The sequence below is a fragment of the Haemaphysalis longicornis genome, unplaced genomic scaffold, assembly GCF_048455015.1.
Source record: "Haemaphysalis longicornis isolate Haplotype H1 unplaced genomic scaffold, Haemaphysalis longicornis Haplotype H1 scaffold_5, whole genome shotgun sequence".
In the NCBI taxonomy this organism is placed as follows: Eukaryota; Metazoa; Arthropoda; class Arachnida; order Ixodida; family Ixodidae; genus Haemaphysalis; species Haemaphysalis longicornis.
The window spans coordinates 90,176,516-90,195,594 of NW_027526385.1; the positions used below are offsets into that span (position 1 = coordinate 90,176,516).

General features: G+C 49.7%; 1 protein-coding gene across 1 annotated transcript in view; it reads left to right on the forward strand.

Moving 5' to 3' along the window:
• LOC144139813 (uncharacterized) overlaps positions 1-19,079 on the forward strand; it is a 110,406-nt gene that overhangs the window by 59,440 nt on the left and 31,887 nt on the right. The window contains exon 12 of the mRNA XM_077672065.1: positions 12,292-12,465. Coding sequence (XP_077528191.1) covers positions 12,292-12,465 — 174 coding nt within the window. The remainder of the gene's footprint in view (positions 1-12,291; positions 12,466-19,079) is intronic.

The window sequence follows — 19,079 nt, forward strand, 5'->3', positions numbered from 1 at the left end:
GCCGGTACTGAAGCTCGGTGGCTCGGAAGCCAGCAATGGCGTCGCAGCGGCGGCGTTGCGCAATGTCCCAGCCGGCGAGGCGACCCGGCGGCGGAGCAAAAAAAAAAAAAAAAACCACGTGACTTTTTCCTTGGCCAATGGCGCGCGGCGTTCGCCGGCGAAAAAGAAAATGGCAAAAAACGAAGTAGGAAAGGAGCGCGGGCGAGGGCGAAAGGCGGCGAGATCTAAAGATGGCGCTACCTTAGTAATTTCAGGGACCTTAACCGGCAGAACTGGCATGCAACAGTTCTGCTGAGATGTAGGCAAACGAAGCTTTTCTTCAACAATGTTCCATCAGGGAGCTTTTCCCTCAGAACCCAGCATTGTCAGAGCGTGTATAAAAATGTTATCAGTGAAAAGCCTCATTTATTAAAAAAAAACGCGTTCTCTTTTCATATAAGCAGTTTATGAGAGCTAACTTATAGCTTCATTATACAAAGTAAGCGGGTTTGCCAGATAACGTTAAATGCATATTATCGCATTACTGCCCCATAAGTATTCGACAAATGCTGCTAAGCACCAGACTTAGCGGAATTTAGTTCACACTAAAGCTCTAAACGGCGTCTTCGTTCCCACGGCTACGTAAAGTAGACATAGGTTGTGCCGCATAACGCGGTAAACCGAACAACAACCAAAAGATCAATTAGCTGCAATAATAAAGCCCTTCAACGTAAAAGCATTGAAGGACTCGTGTCATCGTTTTATTTGCACAAAGAATGCCACCCTGTGGTGCGCACGGCCACACAAAAAGGTGATTACTTCAGACCAGGGGCCCAATTTTCTAAAACGAGAGGCCGTCGTTTCGAAACGACGGGGTAGCGCCATGCAAATACATGTGTTTCGGGGTTGGGGCGCCGCTTTGAGTCGTTTCGGAACATGAATATCCCTTCAGCAAAGCACTGTAGCAAGCCCCAAAGCGACACCTAGTGTCACTAAATAAGGTTATTTAGTGACACTAGCGACACCCACTGCCCCCCGTCGTTTCGCTTGTCGCTTCGCGCCCTTGCCACAGTGCTTTTCTGCAAGGATACTCACGTCCCGAAACAACTCAAAGCGGCGCCCCAACACCGAAACACATGCATTTGCATGGCGCTACCCCGTCGTTTCGAAACGAAACCCATTTCATAGAGAAATGGTCCCGAGATTTTAGGCAAACGCCTATTGTGTTCTTTTCGCTTCTATCGCGCCACTTTGATATGTGAGCATGAATTCGAGGGTAAGAAGAAATTTTATTTAGTTTTTATAGTGCCTATAAATGCGTGTTTTGGCGCTTGAGCCCAGATATTAAAAAAATACCTAAAATGCCTATTTTCAGCATCGGCGCCTATATGAACACGATTTAGCCTCTAGTTTCGCTTTCGAGCGCAGTTTGAGATAGTTATTCACGTTACCGAGTAGCTAGCATGGACTGCTCGGAACTCTATTGGGTTTTTAACCTAGTCCTCTAGTTGAACCAAGTCCCGAAATACAACCGCTATTTGCAGTTGGAGGGGACGGAGTGACAAGAGGAACAATTTGCAATACAAAAATCTGGGGATTGCGGCAGTTGCAATTGTTTTCACAATTTTCACAGTGATTATTAAATGGCTGCGTTCCGCATGCTCTCCAAACAGATTTCTTTAAACATCTGCAGTCGCATCCTCGCTTCTTCAAGCATACCCAAATCCAACTCGATTTTGAACGGAACGGTTGAGAATCCAACCATTGCCTCCTGTATTTTTTAAATGCGAAACGCATCAGCCCCCATCGACCAACCCCCGTTCCTTCTAATCTGGCCACTCTCCCCGGATTGCTAGCCTTCCCAGTGCTTTAGTCACGTGACCAGTTAATCTTGGGGTGACGCGTGGTGGAAAGCGGCAACGTCAGCAAAACGCGCTTCTCAGCGGGTGGTTTGAGTTTTCTGAAGCTGTCGAGAGCGCCGTTACTTTGGCAATATCAAACATCAGTTGCCGATGAAACAAGGCACAAACTGCTCTCGAATTCAGTTACGGTCGAGTGATCCCGGTTAATCTCGGGGCCCCACCTTACGACATGTGGGCACTGCAGGCGTACCACTCACTCCGATTAGGAAGCGGGCAATGCGTTTGGCATTGCAAAATACAGGAGGCGATGATCCAACGTACCCTTATTAGCAGATCATACCTGTATTGAAAAGCCAACGGCTAAACAACTTTGCGCAGCTGCATTCCCTGCCGACGGGCTCTAAGGCACGCTTTTCCATAAAAAAAACTGGTAAGCTGCTAAACACCCTTCGAAAATGGTCTTTAAATATGCGGAAGTATATTTGGCCGTGCTGGGACGTCTTGCTTGAACAATTCGGATAATATAAATTGGTATCAGAAAATTACTAGAATTGTACCAAACAGCCCTCATGTAGGAGCATGTTACTTTCTTTATAAATCGTTATCTCTCGAGTTTATTATTTAAATCAATCAATTCAATCAATCAGTTCAATCAATTTTACTTGAAAACTGCAATTCATACAGGTGTCTGGGGGCAGGCAAAAAGCCTGCGATTCGCGGCTTGATAATTGTATGCTCCCCATTAATGGTAACACATTGCTGCATCATGTAGCTAGATACACAAAGGGAGTCTGTTTTCGCTGTGTCGTAATTCAATTGCGACAGACAGACACTTAGTAGAGCTTCTCAATCAGTATTTCCTGCTCTCAAGGGTTTTTTTATTCCTGTTTCCCTATGAGACGCTAGAGTGAGCGACAGTGGCTATTGAATACAAATGTGAGCTTGTTGAACTCACCACAAGGAGAGTCATCATAGTCCAGCAGTATTATTGGACAATTGAAGGGCATGTTCAACTGTTGGCGTATTTGTGCTGTCACGAGGAATAACAATTCTGGTTTAGCTGTCGTAGATGCAGGTCACGCAGGTTTTCGCTGGAAGTTATTTACACTGATGGAGACATTTATGGTGCCTAAATATGCGATGTTGGAGGCCTAAACCGTCGTATTGTCCGCCTATTTTAGGCACTTAAGACGCACTCTTTAAATGCCTAAAAAATGCGGCCTCTAGTGGTCCCCCTTATGCAAGTGCGCCTGATAGCCTGCAACTGTAGAGGGTGGAAGAGGCGCGAGAACGCAATTAATAAGTAATTATTAAAAAAAAGAAAACAAAATACACGGATCTTCTTAAAGTCGGCTTTACTTCTAAGGACACATGCACTGCTCGGAAAACGTTTCCCAGGGCAAATAAGAGTCGTCTTATATCAAAATATGAAGGCCCTAGGATCTTCTTTCATTTGTAACTGATTTTTTATATAGTCCACTTATAACGATATCCAAGTAAATCCCATCGTTATAACTGATAATTGTTATAAGCGGGTTGCGAAATAAAAAGGCGGAACAGAGCTCAAAACATTTTATTCGCATGCCAGCAAGGCCATACTACTACTAATTTGCGGGAAAGAAGCCACAGTCGGTCACCTTTGTTTGCCGCGTGTGAAGCTAGCGCAAATCTTTTCAAAGAGCATCTATAGGTGCTTCACCTAGCTGAGGTAAATGTCCTTGGCGGAAAAAAAGTCCCCGAAGGACTGTGTCACGCATTGGGCCTCCCACGAAGACACTAACTGAGTAGGCTGCGCAAACGCGACATTAGAGTCGTCACTGTTGCACTTTTGGTGCACAATATAACCGGATTCAATCGTTATATCCGATATCATGGCACTGGAGCATAGTAATAAGCGGTTTATTTTACCAAAGAAAAAATACAAAAGTTGACGGTGCCATAGCTGTTCATCGATATATACGATATATTGTTATAAACGGTATCGTTATACGTGGACTCGACTGTATTCTGAAAACAGGACATCGCGCGACAGAGAAACCTGCTTCACAGAGAGCATGACATGCTACCAGCAGAGACTGTCGTCAAGGCCATCTGTAGAACAGCTCCGCTTAACGGTAGGGAATTATTCCACCGGGAAATGAGAATTATTCTCTGCAATATACGCAACATCAGTGGTTTTCTTGCGTTTCGTTCGATGGCATGGAAGATTGCTACGGCACCCACACAACAATGTACGAGAAAAAGATGTCAAAAAACTAAATCAACCACAGCCATTATATTATGCTGACTTTGCATAAATTACGCCTGGCTCGAGGCTTATAAACTCCTCAGAAATTGAAATGATACTTCTGGCTGATTGCGCCTGCTTTCATTAAACAACGAACCATGCCTAACCACTTCAACAAGAGTTTTAGGTTGCATTCAGCTGCTAACATCTGAATATTGAAAAGTCGCTCTTTTGCCACCAAAACATTTATGAGGCATTGGTGGGCTCTTCTATGCGTCTAATTGACATCGAATTATAGGCAAAAAATTGCTGCACGTTGGCACAAAACTTGTAGTCAAGTAATTTTGGAAAACTGTGCACAATTTCGTAGTGTAGCATCGATTGGTCTATGGCAGGGCCAATGAAGTTTCACATACAACGGCAGAAATTAAGCCGGTTTTTAAAAGTGGAAATCATCTGCCGTAAAGTCCCGAAAGAACGCCACCGAAACCGCAGAGATAGCAAGTAAAAAATACGGGATGGGCGAACTTTCAGGTTACGTGCTAAAACTACAAAAAAAAAAAACTGGTTGATTCCTCTGTCATAGGAATCGGTAAAATACGAAAGTGAAATGTGCAGCAAAATCTGCAGCTGAGCAGGATTTGCGGGTAGGCGGTTGCCTTGCGGGTGTGTTTGGCGAGCGGCGTCCTGCTAGCGGGTCGCTTTAGGAAAAGTGCTACTACTGTGGTCCTGCTCCCTGGCGTGCACGGCAGACAGTTGCATTGCGATGAACTCAGCTTGTGGAACGTGAGAGGTAGAATTTGGAGCTTGAACCGTGAACGCGCGAACGCGTTCCGCTTTCCCGCGGCATTTCTCTTCGCATCAAACCAGTCGGCGTTCGCGCCATTCGCCCGTCGGCGTCGCTACGACGCAGCTGGTTAGCGTCATGATGCACTACTTCGCTTCACTTCTCCTAGACGGCACCACCATCCGCGTTTCTCCTGGGGCGGTATTCTCGAGTTTTGTCCCTTTTGCGTCCCTTTCAAAAGTGTCCCTTTTGGCGAGCCCTGATTGGCTAAAAGCAAACAACCGGAAGTGACGTAGCGCAAGTGCGGCAAACCTACTGCCAACGCTCATTGCTTAACCGAAAGTACGTCACGATGAAAGGGACTCAAAAGGGACGTTTTCAAAAGGGACACTTACGAGAATACTGCCCCTGGTTGCATTGTTCTGGAGTCATTTCCATGACGGATCTGACGTCATCGAAATCTTGGTGTACCCGAGAATACAACACTTTCATGTTAAAAAGTTCCCCACAGCCAATCAAAATTGCGGAGATTTGAATCAAGTAAAGAGGCCGGACAAGTGTCTCTTTTGCTGAAAATCTAGACATCGGCGGGGTTCGCGGCAGCAGGACATTTTCTCGTATGCCCCGGGCTTTCAAAGGCGTCGAATCTAGTGTGATTTTAGGGGGTGGGTGATATTTGGGGTCTTTAAAGGGGCACTGACACAAAATTTTGAAGGCGAGATAACTTCGGAGATAGATTGGTGGGAACACATATACGTCATCTGCAAAATATCAGCGGCGAATACAGCCTAGAACATATTTAAAATCAATTTTGAAGTGTGCGAAACGCAACCGAGCAGCCAGCAGAGGACCACGCGCAGTTGTAAATAAACAACATCCAAACACGTCACGAGTTTGTGTTTGCCGCTTCCGCACTACCGGCGTTTTTCGTAGGCTCGCCCGGCTCGCCGCTCCAATCGGAGGGCCGGAGGGCGGAGCTTCTGCTCTCGAGAACGAACGACCCGATCGTTGGCGGCGGAGGCGCCGTGATTTCGTCAGCTAATCGGGCAGCTGGCCGCGACCAAAGTTCTACAGCGATTCCAGGCACTCTGTTTCTATTACTGTTTATTACCATTGGATGCGAAAACTCGCCGGAGGCACGAAAAGCTCACTGAGCTAGCCGCACGGTCGCTGTGCAGGTGGCGGCCACGGCCGCGAAGTGGCCCAGGCCGGCGCAGGTAGCTCGAGTGATAGCTTGTTACCGCTGCACGAAATTGTCCCCAAGTCCCGACCATGGTGGCTTACATGAGAAAGGAGTTAATGATGCGATGGCGGGTTGCAATAAAAATTGTCATCTGCACCGCTTACGAGAGCGGCACTCGAATATCCGCCGCAGTGCTGAGCCGAACACATATGTAGGCGGACCTGTAGGCAGACCGGCCGGCTGCTCCCAGCGCGCGTCTTGCCACCCACCGACTCGAGCGTCGCGCGTCGTTCTTTAGCCGCGGTAGCATTTGCACTCGCTGCGCCTGCGTCACATCCACGGTCGCTTTTTAATTAAGCGCCCCACGAGATCAGTACGTGGGGGCATTCGCAGAAACTGCCGTCGATGCGGATTCAACAGTGCTACGGCGGCTCTGCTCTGTGATATCCCTCCGACGGTCACGTGGTCAGCTTTGTTCACACAAAATCCACAAAATCCATCGTTTCGCGGCACTCGCTGAAACCGAAACTGCGACTGGCCGCATTGAAAATGCCTCTAATTAAACAACCGTCGCACGCTGAAGCAAATGAGGTTTCTACAGATTATAAGTAGGTCACTAGCTACTTATCGCAACAAAAAAAAACAAGATGCAAAATTTTTGTGTCAGTGCCCCTTTATGTAAATTGAACATTTCACCCCTAAAGAGGGTTGGGCGATGTTTCGGGGATGGTGGTCCTACCGGAACTTTATGGTAGCCACCCTATATTTATAGAAGCGAGGGACATTTTTCCCCGTATTGCATGAGCGATAAATGAGGCATGTCGGCAAAATTTTCACGGTGCCAGCTGTTCATTCTCCTTTCGCTCCGTTACCCGATGAAGCTACAGAAAAGTATAGAACGACAGATGAGGAGATGAAAGTTGACAAAGAAAGCTTTCTGAGCGCTGTACACGTTGTCTTGATGACAAGTATAAGCGCGGATGACCAGCTGTCTCTGTTTCAACGAGTTTTATTGTTACGCGGCCCCACTGGCCTTTAAATGCGACGGTCAGAAAGGCCAAGAAGAATTGTTGAAGGACTTGGAGCCTTGCCGGAAGAAGGATCGCCCACGTAGCCTCCAAGGTTGCTTCAAAACAGAGATGGCGGGTAGCTGGGGGGCCAGGGTAGGAATGAACACTGCAGCCTTCGCAAAAAAATGGCTGCGGCTTAGGTCAGCTAACTTTTGGTTTCACTTGGTGTACCTTTCATTTACGCGTAATTATTATACTCAAGGTTAAGCTAGATATGGCGGCTATGCCTTGGTCATTGGCTAGACATGACTAATTAGGCTTGGGTAGACACGCATCGTTAGGCACACGCCGGTTTGTCAGACGCCGCTTGCCGAGCGCGGCTCAAGGCCGTTGAGTCCAGTGCACGGTGGCAGAATTTCCACCGTGGTCCGGTGCAGCGCTCACAGAAGAAGGCCCGGCCTCGCTTTCATTCATGGCGTACGTGGCGTCGAACGGCTCGCTGTTCCTACGTCTGCGACGCTAGCTTTGCCAGTTTGGCATTTCGCTTCCTCTCCAGTAAAGAAACTTGCCGAGCAATATCCTCCGGGTGGTCAGACACCGCTTGCCGACCACGGCGCAAAGCCGTTCGGTCCCGTGCAACGTTCACAGGAGGAGGCGCGGCCTCGCTTTCATTCATGGCGAGCGCAGCGTTCCTCTTAGCCGGGCGCAAGGCGAGTCACGTAGCCCGAGACGACCCATCGGCGCATGCGTGTGCCAGCAGCTGCGGGGCAGCGAGTTAGCGGAGGCAGTCGCCTGCCTATCAGCTGAACGACCGCTCCGACCGCAGCCACTGCTGCCCACTTTAGAACTGTCTGCAAACATCGTCTTGAGCGCAGCACTGAAAGAAGGCCCGGTGAGTCACGTGGTGTGCTGCAAGGGGGGTGGCGCAGCTGCGGCCAAATGAAGGTCAAATTGCGGACGACGGTGAACGAGATTAGTAAAGCTTTTATTTTAAAATGTTAGCGGCGGCAGGAGAGAGGTGACACGAACCATGGTAGCTGAGTCGATCGGCGTCGTGACCGCTCAACACCTCGGCCATGGCAGGTTCCATACGCCACCATCTTGACAGTAGGGGAACCATTATGCTGGGTATGTTCCATCCCGCTTGTTCCTTTTCTTGTAGCATTACTGCCGTGATCGTTTGTACGCGTTTAATATTAAGTCTGCAGCCAGTGATGGTGGCAAAGGGGGAGGAATATAAATGACGACGACGAAAGGCCGATACAGGGTGGCTACAGAAGGAGTGACAGGCAGCTAATGCCGCTGATAAAGTGACTAAACGTGGCCTCTGAGACCTAGAAGGCGAAGTATGGTTGTCCCTGTGTTAAGAGGGGCGGGCGAGGGACGTCGCCTTGCAGACTTCTGAAACCAGAGCGAGGCATGCACTCGGTTGGAGCTTCAGGTTCGAGAAAGATAGGGACGAGATGCTCGCGCATCCTTCAAGATCCACCAATCGATATTCAACTAATTTCTGTTGCATCCAACTTACGGGCTGTAATGATAAAAAAATTCCCTCGCACTTCCCCGAGGGGGAGAGTATGTAAGTGCGAATGCACGGTTGTTGATTGCGCGATTACGGTGGATATCGTGATCTTGGAGTGGAGAGGAGGCGCCCAACACCCGCAGTCACTGAGCGGAGAGAGGAGGAGGAGAGTAGCGCCCGCCGTTACGGCGAGGGCTACATGAGCGCCCTCACGCGTCGGAATGCGGAGCGCCCGCTACGCGAGCGAGAGCTCTCCCGCCCGAAGTGGAGAGGAGGCGCCCAACACCCGCAGTCACTGAGCGGAGAGAGGAGGAGGAGAGTAGCGCGCGCCCATCTCCCCCCGTTGCTAGGGAAGACGATGAGCGCGCGCACCCGCAGCTGTTGCTATGCGGACGACGGCGGCGGACGATTCAGGCTCGCTTAAGAAGTGCATTCGCACTTAAAAAACTAGAGTGCCATTTACCTTGTGAAGATGAAAAGCCAGCGTAGCTGTTTCTTTTGTGAACTCTATCATTACTACGCCTATTCAAATCTATCACCTATGACCGATGCTTTACTTTGACAATTTCGACACGTTGTGGTCGTTTCTCGTGCACACAATGCACCCCAGTGGTCAGACTAGGCTATTCACTTTTAAAATCAGTTTAAATTATCCCGCTCTGGCGACATTCAGATTTTTTACGGCGTTTTTAGCGAGCTGAGGTGCGTGTGTTTTTGCGATAGAGGGCGTGGCGGTGGCGCTTGATAAAAGTAATGCTGCTCGTGGTTATGCTGCATTACAATCAAATTTTAAGGATATAAAAAGGCTCCCAGCAAATCATATGCCAATTTACGTAGTGAGCTCTGCAATCCGACAGCGTCGAGAGGTGATAATTACCTGAAAACGACGCCAGATATTAACTAGTAAACTTTGGTTCTGAGAAAGGGTGTTTTATTCGTCGAAAGCTCATTTCTCAAGGTTCCCGCCATGTCAAACAAGCGGACCTATCACTTTCAGCCAGTTTCCAGCAGTTTCGGTTTCCGATGCGAAATTTATGTTTGGCGCTACTGTCACATCGCTACTGTGCTTCGAAAAAAGCACACCGCTGGTGATTTCACTTCTCCCACGCCTTACTTCTGCGATAACAGCTCCAGCTGAAGTCGAAAAATAACACCAAGTCGTCAGATATCAGTTCAGACAAGGATAGCACTTCCAATCAGCCTTGAACACCGCCAGCTGTTCACCGGCCAGTTTCGTTTCCGTTCGAGGGTATTTCCGGAGGCCTAGTGGCGCTTATTAGTAGAACTGCAGTCTCCAACAAATCTGATATACTTTTTTTTTTCGAAGTGGTAAGTGGTGCTGCAATGTAGCAGGCTCGTTGTGCTGAACTGTTTTCGTCGCGCGACGGTAGCTCTGTGAAAGCTTGCTGGGCATGATTCTAGCGCATTGCAACTTATTCCGACAAGCAAAGCTACTACAGCCAGTGAGGAGTTTATAATTAACCCCAAGTTAAAGTTCTGACATATAAGTGACAATCAGGACGCCAGCTTGGTTTTTGGTTTGACTTGATCAGTTTTATTTGGTTTTCAACTTCAAGCAGATTTCTTTGCACTGCTTGTTTGCACTGAGTCTTGTGCTGGCCGTAGTCATTGACAAGGTGTTTGACACCACGCATGGACTAATTGATGCTTGTAATAATGTCAAACCACGTGATTTCTTCCAAAGAACCATCCAAAATTGCGCATTTTGAAGTGGAGGTTGGGCTTCACTACAAGGCGCGGCAACCACGCGTGCGAACTTTTTTTTTATACCTCACAAATTTTTTCGCGAAACTCAGTTTTTGTTTCTAGGACGGGTTTTCAGAATGTTTACCTAGAAAATGTACGTTCTAGATTTTTATACTTCGGTTGGTTTGTCACACACAACTTCTTTTCGTTTTTATTTTCTTCGACGTCGACAGAAATTGTTTGAATTTGATGTTTTTTTTTCCGTTACCATTACTTATGAAAACATGAATAAATCTGGTATTGCTGAAAAAGGCGCTGAATCATCTGCATTTTATGTCACTTCAATATGTGCCTAACAAATATGCTTAGCGCAAAAAGTTTTCTTAAACCCCTAAAGACGGGTCGATTTCCCGCAGTATTGTGGTACATGTTACGCCATATTAATCGAATAAAGACACACGCATAACCTCCTGGTTGAATTGGTGTTTTATTTACTTCCTTGTTTACTTCATTTATTGTTCCTTATGGTCGCTGTTTTAAACTGTCATTGCCTGCCCCTGGCCCCTGGATATGTTCTTGCTAAACGTAAGGGTCGCTTTCCCACATGTTGGCGCTGCTGTTGGCACCGGCGGTCCTCGTGGTTGGACTGAACGACAGCGGCCTTACTCACACCGAGTCCAAGGGTGAACTGATGATCAACTTCGAAGGGTAAACTAATAATGAGCTTTTAAAGGCGAACTCATAACGCGCTTCGGTGGCCGCAAGGTACCGAGTGTGGAGAACAACGCGTCGTCCATCAACCTGTTTTGACGCTAACGTTAGGGCGCTTCGGCAGCCGCTCAGGTAATAACAATGCACCATCTATTTTTGACGTTCCTGCTAATTAGTTTTATACATATTGGGACAATATTGTTACTCTGTAAGAAGACGAGAAAGACGGTAGTGGCGCGCAGAGTCGTGCGCTACATCTGCGACGATGGAGGCGAAAGGCAAAATCGCCCGTTTGTACGAGATTTAGGCGCACGTTAGAGATCCCCAGGTGGCCAAAATTAATCCGGAGCCCTCCACTACGGCGCGCCTCATCGCCTGCGTTGCGTCGGCGCGTTAAACCCTAACATAAATCAATTACATCTGCGACGACGATAAAGCTGAGTGGGCCGAATTGTCTGGCCCGGTTTGACCCACTGTCGACTTGTACATTCAAATGTGTAAATAGTGTAAATACATTGTCCGCTCCTCCCATGGTTCATGTCCTGTGTTATGCCACCCTGTAGCAATGTTGTTAACATCCAAGGGCACATTTTCCAGCAGACTCTACCCATTGCCAGCTTCGCCATAAAAAGGTCGCTTATATCGCAGCCAACCTGTTCTTCCTGTGGTCTTTCTTGATTATGTTTAACCCGGGGGCAACTCGGATGTAATTTCGAGTCCCCGTACTCCGCACCCTCGCCATCGTCCACGGAGTGGAGATGCTGCCATTTTTTTAGGTGCGGAGTACCTTAGGACCGCACAATGTCCGTCCGCATCCGTGCGCATAGCATTTACAATCGCAAAAAAATCACACAGGCGCCGCCAGTATTCCAGCCTGTATCTGGAGTACCAGACAGAGCTGGTGTAAGTCGTCTTACCGATTGGGCTACGACCCTGAGTTGGTACCCGATAGTCAAACGGTTTACTCCCTCGCCTGTAACGGTGAGGAGTACCTTAAGACCTCCCAATGTCCGCCCGCGTCCATCCGTGCGCACACAGCAATCAAGCGGAAATGAAGCGAAATTTGATTAGAGCCTTGAGTTGCAGTTTCATTTAGGGAATAATCAGGATGCAACTCACGGCTCAAATCGAATTACGGCCGGGGAGCAAATCGGATGTCACTCGGGGCGCAACTTGGATGTCATTTCGAGTCCCCGTACTCCGCACCCTGGCCATCATCCACGAAGTGGAGATGCTACTTTTTTTTATAACTCATGACTCACTGCGCTGAATGCGTGTTTTATGGCTGAACAATGTCTTGCAGGCTGACCTTGAAGACAATACGCGACAAGGACCTCATCCCAGGCAGTCGTGAAGCCCTGTCTCACGTGAGCGCGGACACCATAATGGCCATCCTGGGACGCTTCAGCAACTGCCACCGCCAGCCGATGAGCATCTACAGACTTCTTGGGGACGGCCTCATGAGAAACATCAGCAGGTGAACTGCATTCCCTGTTTGTGTAGTCACTCACCGTTTTGTAAAAATCTTGGTTGGGCCTTGCAGCAAAACGGGGAGCGCGTTGAACGCACTAGACATGTTGTATTAAGGGGATCATCCTCATCATCCTCATCATCCTCATCATCATCATCATCATCATCATCCTCATCATCATACTCATCCTCATACTCATCCTCATTGTCATGTACTTTCCTCGGAAAGAGGAGGCGGACAAAAAGCTGGGTAGAGAGCTTGACGTGGGCGCCCCAACGTCTACAAGTTCACAGCACGGCAATTCCCACATTTTGCCTTTAAGCAAAAAAGTACGAAATGACGTAAGCTTATGACATTGAGAATGAATGAATGAAGGAATTATTAACATAGAAAGGAAAGTTCACCAGCAGGCGTAGTTTGTGTCACCTAAGGGTGGACACCGGAACACCTGCTGGTGGTGGTGGGGGTGTGGGGAAGGGGAACACAGTTGTACAGGAAAGTGAGAAGAGGGAGAAGAGGAGGATTCATATATACATATATACAGGACCAACAAAGGCATACATGTGCAATATATACAAACTAAACGCTACAACACTAAAGAAAAAAAAGCACGCACACACACGCACACACGCACGCACACACACACGCACACACGCACGCGCACGTACGCACACACAGACAGACAGACAGACAAACAAACGGCCACAGTTCAGTTTAGCTGGGGAGACAGCGGAGAGCCATGAGGGGTCCTGAGGCGTCCAGGTAGGACCCCAAGGCCTCACGGACTCTGCTCCGCTCTCTGGCGCTGCCTGGGGGCGAGAGAAAATCTTCGAGGGGCTGAGCTCCTCCCCTGAAGGCGGCTAGCGGTTCAGTCCTCCCTGTCACAAATTGGGTGCTCTCCAGGACCAGATGCGGCAGGGTCTGGACAGCCGCCCGGCAGTGCTGGCACGATGGGTCGTCGACAAACTCCAGGCGGTGTTTTCGCGCGACCGTGCACACGCAACCCATGCGGATGCGCAGGACAGCCGAGCGTTGCTGTCGGAGCATCCGTGTGTCCCGTACGGGTGCCAGTAGCAGCCCCACAGCCGCGGCATTGTAGAGCCGCAGGGCCGTTCGCTGCGAGCAGCCGCGGCCCCGAGCGGCCATCTTTTGCACGGCCGGGGTGTTCATCTGTGCCCTGGCTCGGAGCTCCCTGGTGGCCCGCCGGAAGTTGACGCAGTGGTCCAGTGTGAGCCCCAGGTAGCGCACACTGGTCTTCCAGTTGAGCTCCTCGCCATCGATGTGCAGGCACCTCGCCCTGCGACGGGACTGAGCGTCCGGGTGCACCAGCATCGCCTCCGTCTAGCTGGTTGACAGCTGTAGGCCAACATTGGCCAGCTTGGCCCGCACCGCGTCCAGGACCGCCTGCAGCCGCAGCACGACGTCTCGGTAGCTCCCCTTGGCGCCCAGAGTCCACAAAGCCACGTCGTCGGCGTACACAGACATGTACACCCTGTGTGCCGCTCCTCTGGGCAGGTAGTCTGGCAGTGCCGCCATGACCAGGTTGAAGAGGAAGGGGCTGACGACTGAGCCCTGCGGGGTGCCCACGTCTACTGGCCGGGGCGCCGACGGGGCGCCCACTTGCACCCGCGCCGGGCGGCCCGTCAGGAACGCCTCGACGAAACCCCGAAGCTTGCCCGCGATGCAGCCTCCTCTGCGAGATGGCAGAGCGCTGCAGGTTCTTGAAGGCAGCCTTGACGTCTAGTAGCACCAGGTCTGCCACCTGCCTGGTGGCCCGGGCATGTTCCAGTGCTGCCACCATGTCGGCAAACATGGCGCAATTTGAAGAAAGCTCCTAACAGATTTGCAAGAAATAGTCAATGTCAAAAGTCAATGTCAATGTCAAAAGTCAAAAGTCGATGCGTGCTATGCAACACTTGTTGCCTAAGAAACAGTGTACTGGCATTGGTGCTTTTAACACAAAAGTTTTATATATGCCGAGATACACAGAGATTTCACTGACGTCATATCCGTCACGCAATCCGCCTCTTTCACAACCCCACTGCGCATGCGCAATCCCCTAGCGGCCAAGTCCCTAAGCAGTCCAGTAGGGGCAGCAGACGACATTCCCCACAGCTCCCGCACAAGCGGGAAGGGGTCGTGGTTGTATTTACATCGTTCGATTTTTTGTGTGTGCTCGTTGTGCGCGGAACAATGCCCACAACTTGTGCTGCGTTCCGCGGTAACTCGGAGTGCCGAAAAGGGAGCGGTGTCGGCTTCTATCGCTTCCCGTCGACGGCACGCGATCGGCTACGGCGGTTTGCGTCGCTCGCGTCGGCTCGGGTGATGGGAACCATAGGCTTAGCATCCTGGCGGATATTTGATGGCTGCTATCTGTGCAACTGCGAATGACAATCCGCAACACAACTTTTCACTACACTATCATCCCCTTTCTCGCATGTGGAACTCTATTAAGTTATAACTGCCGTTTGAGCGATCGGTGACCAAGACATCTGCGTAGCCTGTTTCGATGCTTCCGCGCAGGTATCGCCATCTCTCGACCGCTCGGCGCACCGCGCGCCGCGGCGACCGGTCAGCGTAGGGGGCTTGCATCGCGGCAGATATATCTGATCGCCGCTTTTAAAATAAGCCCTGACAACAATCCCTAGCACAATTTTTCACCACACTAACACCTACTTTCTCGCATGTGGAACTTTTTAGCGATCAGATTGATTCAGAAGAGCAGCGACAAGCGCGGTTGCTACCGTGGTCTGCGTCGGTTCGAGCCGCTGAGTGTGCCGAGCTGGCAGGCGCGGCCGGCGTGTGCGCGGACTGTTTCCGAGGGCAGAAAACGCTTCACGATTGCTTGCTTTATCCATTTCTTGCGAACAAATGCGCAGAATCTACAAATTCAGCTCAGAGATCATCGTAGTTGACCATGGAGCAAAAACAGTGGTCGGAGCGACGCCGACGACGCATCTCATGCGCGCATCGGGCCGTCTCAAATTCACGCGTACGACTAGTCGTGGCGACAGTCGTAACGATCAGTCGCATGCGAATCGCGTGTACCAATCGTACATGTGTCCAGCGCTTAAAGGCATTTTGCGAACTGCCGGCCTTTGTTGAGCTGGCGATCGCACTTCATGCCAGACGACTCCAAGTACTGCTCGCTCTGCTGCTCGGACGGCACACGGATCTGTCCGAGATTTCTCTGCCAGCCGTCATTCAGTGATAAGAAGCCGCCTGGTATTATGTGATGACCAGGGGCTGTCATCTTAAGGCGTTATAACACCAATACAGAAGAAAAACTTCGGCTGCTCCTCGCCGTAATGTGGGATTGCCGTGCATACAACGAGAACGCAGCCGGAGGAAACGCCGGCAAACCCTACGGCTTCAACTTCCGCTAGGCACGCTAGGTGGCAGCACACCGCAATGAAAGAGGCGGATTGACGCGGTGTAGAACGAACGCAGTAGAAACGACAGAAAAAAGTTTCATTGACGTGGATGGTGCTGCCGTCTAGGAGAGTTGAAGCGAAGTAGTGCATCATGACGCTAACGAGAGGCGACAGTTGGCGCCCCGATCGGGCAGTGTCACGTTCGCGGCGCGAACGTGACTGACTTGGTGCAAAGGGAAACACCAGAGGGAAGCGGAACGCGTTCGCGCGTCTGCGGTCCTAGCTATGAACTCTGCCTCTCGGGTACCAGAAGCTGAGCTCGTCGCAACGCTACCGTCTGCCGTACACGCCGCGGAGCAGGACCGAAGCGATCGCACCTTTGCCGAAGTGACCCGCCAGCAGTACGTCGCTCGCCAAGCACACCCACAAGGCAGCCGCCCACCCGCAAATCATGCTCCTCTCGCTGCAGATTTCGCCGCACAATTGTTTTACCGATTCCTATGATAGAGGAACCAACACGTTGTTTTTCCAAAAAGGGTTAATCATAGATACACAAGTGCCGGATAGAACATAGGCAACCGTATTAGAAGAAAGGGCAGAGGCCGCGTTCTTCTTTGCTCCATCCTTTACTTGCCGTTTCGCGCAGTTATATTAGGGGCGAAGCACCTTAGGGCCCAGGCTTGCCCGGCGTCCGTGCTCACGGCACAGCGCCGTGTAAATCGAAACATCTATGAACACAAGGTTCACAAAAGGTTAACAAGAATAAAATAAACGGTTCACAAAAGGTTAGAGAGAGAGAGAGAGAGAGAGAGAGAGAGAGAGAGAGAGAGAGAGAGAGAGAGAGAGAGAGAGAGAGCTCCTGGAGAGCCGTGCTGTGCATGCGAAGGAAGCATTGGATTGGATTGGATTGAAACGGATTGGACTGAATGGAATTGTATGGGAAATCGTTTTAGCAGCAGTAAGCACTCTCCTGGGTGATTTGCGGTAAAAACAATCACCAGTGCTTCGCCCATTCGTCATGATTTATTTTGTAGAGATGCCTTATTTTTTCCCTTATGAGCAGCGTTGTGCGCTGGACACTTGTCCTTCAAACCATTTCGAAAATAGCGGGACAAGTTTCCCTGCTGAAAAGTGGGTGAAAGTGGAAATCGTTGTGTGTCTTCGTCTTCTTCTGTTCTGTACGTTTCCTTCTTCCCGTGTCTTCGGTACGACGTTATATACAAAAAAGAAGGCGAACATTTGCGGTACAAATGCTCTTAATGTATCGGGCTCGAAAAACAAACTCAATGCGCTTCCACTCTGCGAAGAAGGATGACCAGCGAAGCTGTGGTGTGCAACGTTAGATTCGCTCTAGCGGTCAATTGTCATGTAATTTCTTCCCGTACAGTTCCAGTAAAACAACAGTTAAGCCGTTTCCTGTAACCAGTCTTCCTCCGCTGATGGCTGTGTATTGACACCAGACTAATTGTGTAACGTTTACTACTTCACTTTGAACTAAGTATATGTGACAAAGAAATGAAACTGGGCGTAATGCTACAGTCGTCTTAGCGGCTAATTGCCATATAAATTGTTTTATGATACTTTTGATAACAGAAGAGAGACAGTCGTTTTACGTAATGATACTTCCTCTATAAATGGCCATGTTTTACTGTACAACCCCCAATGTGGAAAAGCCGATTTACGAAAATGAAGCATACACCGATCACCTTAAAGTCCTTTTCAACTCTAAACAGAAATGCATTGCGGGGAATACATTTTTCAGGGGCAACAGAAGCAGTCATATAAAAAAAGAAAGGCCCCAGGGCATTTTTAATGACTTTTTTTTTAAACACTGGGAACCGGTTTTTTGCGCGGCGGAGAAAGCTTTTCTAGAGAGAGGGTGACGCGATACCAGCAGACTTGTCAGGGTGAGCCCCAGGACCACGGAGCAAGAATTGCTGAGGCGCTACAGGGCTTGCTCCGCCGGCGCAATAAAGTACGGCGCCGGGCACGGCACCGACGCGCCCTCTGCCTCGAGGTGCCAAAGGGTAAAGGCTCACCAGTTCAAGTTCAGTCAGTAGTGCATAGCCGGGTGCCGTCATGGGCAGACGACGCCGACGAATCCCTCGTGCGACTGGACTTTCATTGGAGTCGGTTTGCGGCGGAAGAAATTTTCGCGTTTCAAACATCGCTGTCGTTAGACGAAGGGGCTCACATTAGAACACGCGAAACCTTACAAGAATAATAAAAAAAAACATGCGGTTTAGAATCTAGGTATGATTAGTTCCAGTGAATGATGGTTCTTATCATCTATGCCATTAGTTCATATTTTAGACTGTATTGACTTGCCCGCCCTACCTGTGCAACACGACAAGCGCGTGCAAACCAGAGAAACCCGCCAGAGGCGAGAGCGGCGAGAGTGAACGACTCGTGGCGAGAAGGGGGCGTCGGCAGACGCCGTCTGCTCCGGGATTCCTTCCAGTGCTTCGTTTCAAACGCTATACGGCTTGTAACTGGGGCAGTATTTATTAACTGCGACTAAAATGTCCAGCACATCTACATAATTATTTTACAGAAAAAATCTGGCAATTTTCACAATATATTTGATGATATGACGATTTTGGTGGGTCGCGCCCGTAGAAGAACATGTAAACTATGGCAACGCGCTTGACGCGTCACCTGTTGTGCTGCTCCGAAGCTGCATTTTCTCCTCACCAGACAGTGGCATTAACGCGCCGCGCTCCCGCGCTGTCCCAGCTCAGCGGATTATCCTCCTCAAATATTGCTTTCTCCGTGCCAAGGGTCAAAATGCCCACATATGGCTCAGATTCAATACTGAGAAGGCTTAGAGATACCGAACCGTATTCCAACCGAGGGGGATGGTGGTAGTGGAAGTAGCAAGTGTCTCCAAGGTATGTCTCGCGTTTTCTTTCCCCTCCAGCCTTTGAAAATAAACACAAGGTAATCTACAGCTGTATATCACGATGTATGATACTCAATGCAGAGCGGCAGAACGACTTTTTCCACCGAAAGTCGAGAAAGTGCGTAACATGTGAAAATTAACCTCGCAATGGCAGGAGCAAGAGAACATGGAATGACTCGAGTACCCGAGCATACATTACATGAGGCTCACACTGAACACCAGCTACCCATTCTAGGGAAACTAGCGGCGTACGGGTGTGTACATGTACATGTGCCATCTACTGACGCGTGGAAGTAGGCCCCGTACAAACCTTTCTTGACGCCACATGACAGTACAGATGAAGC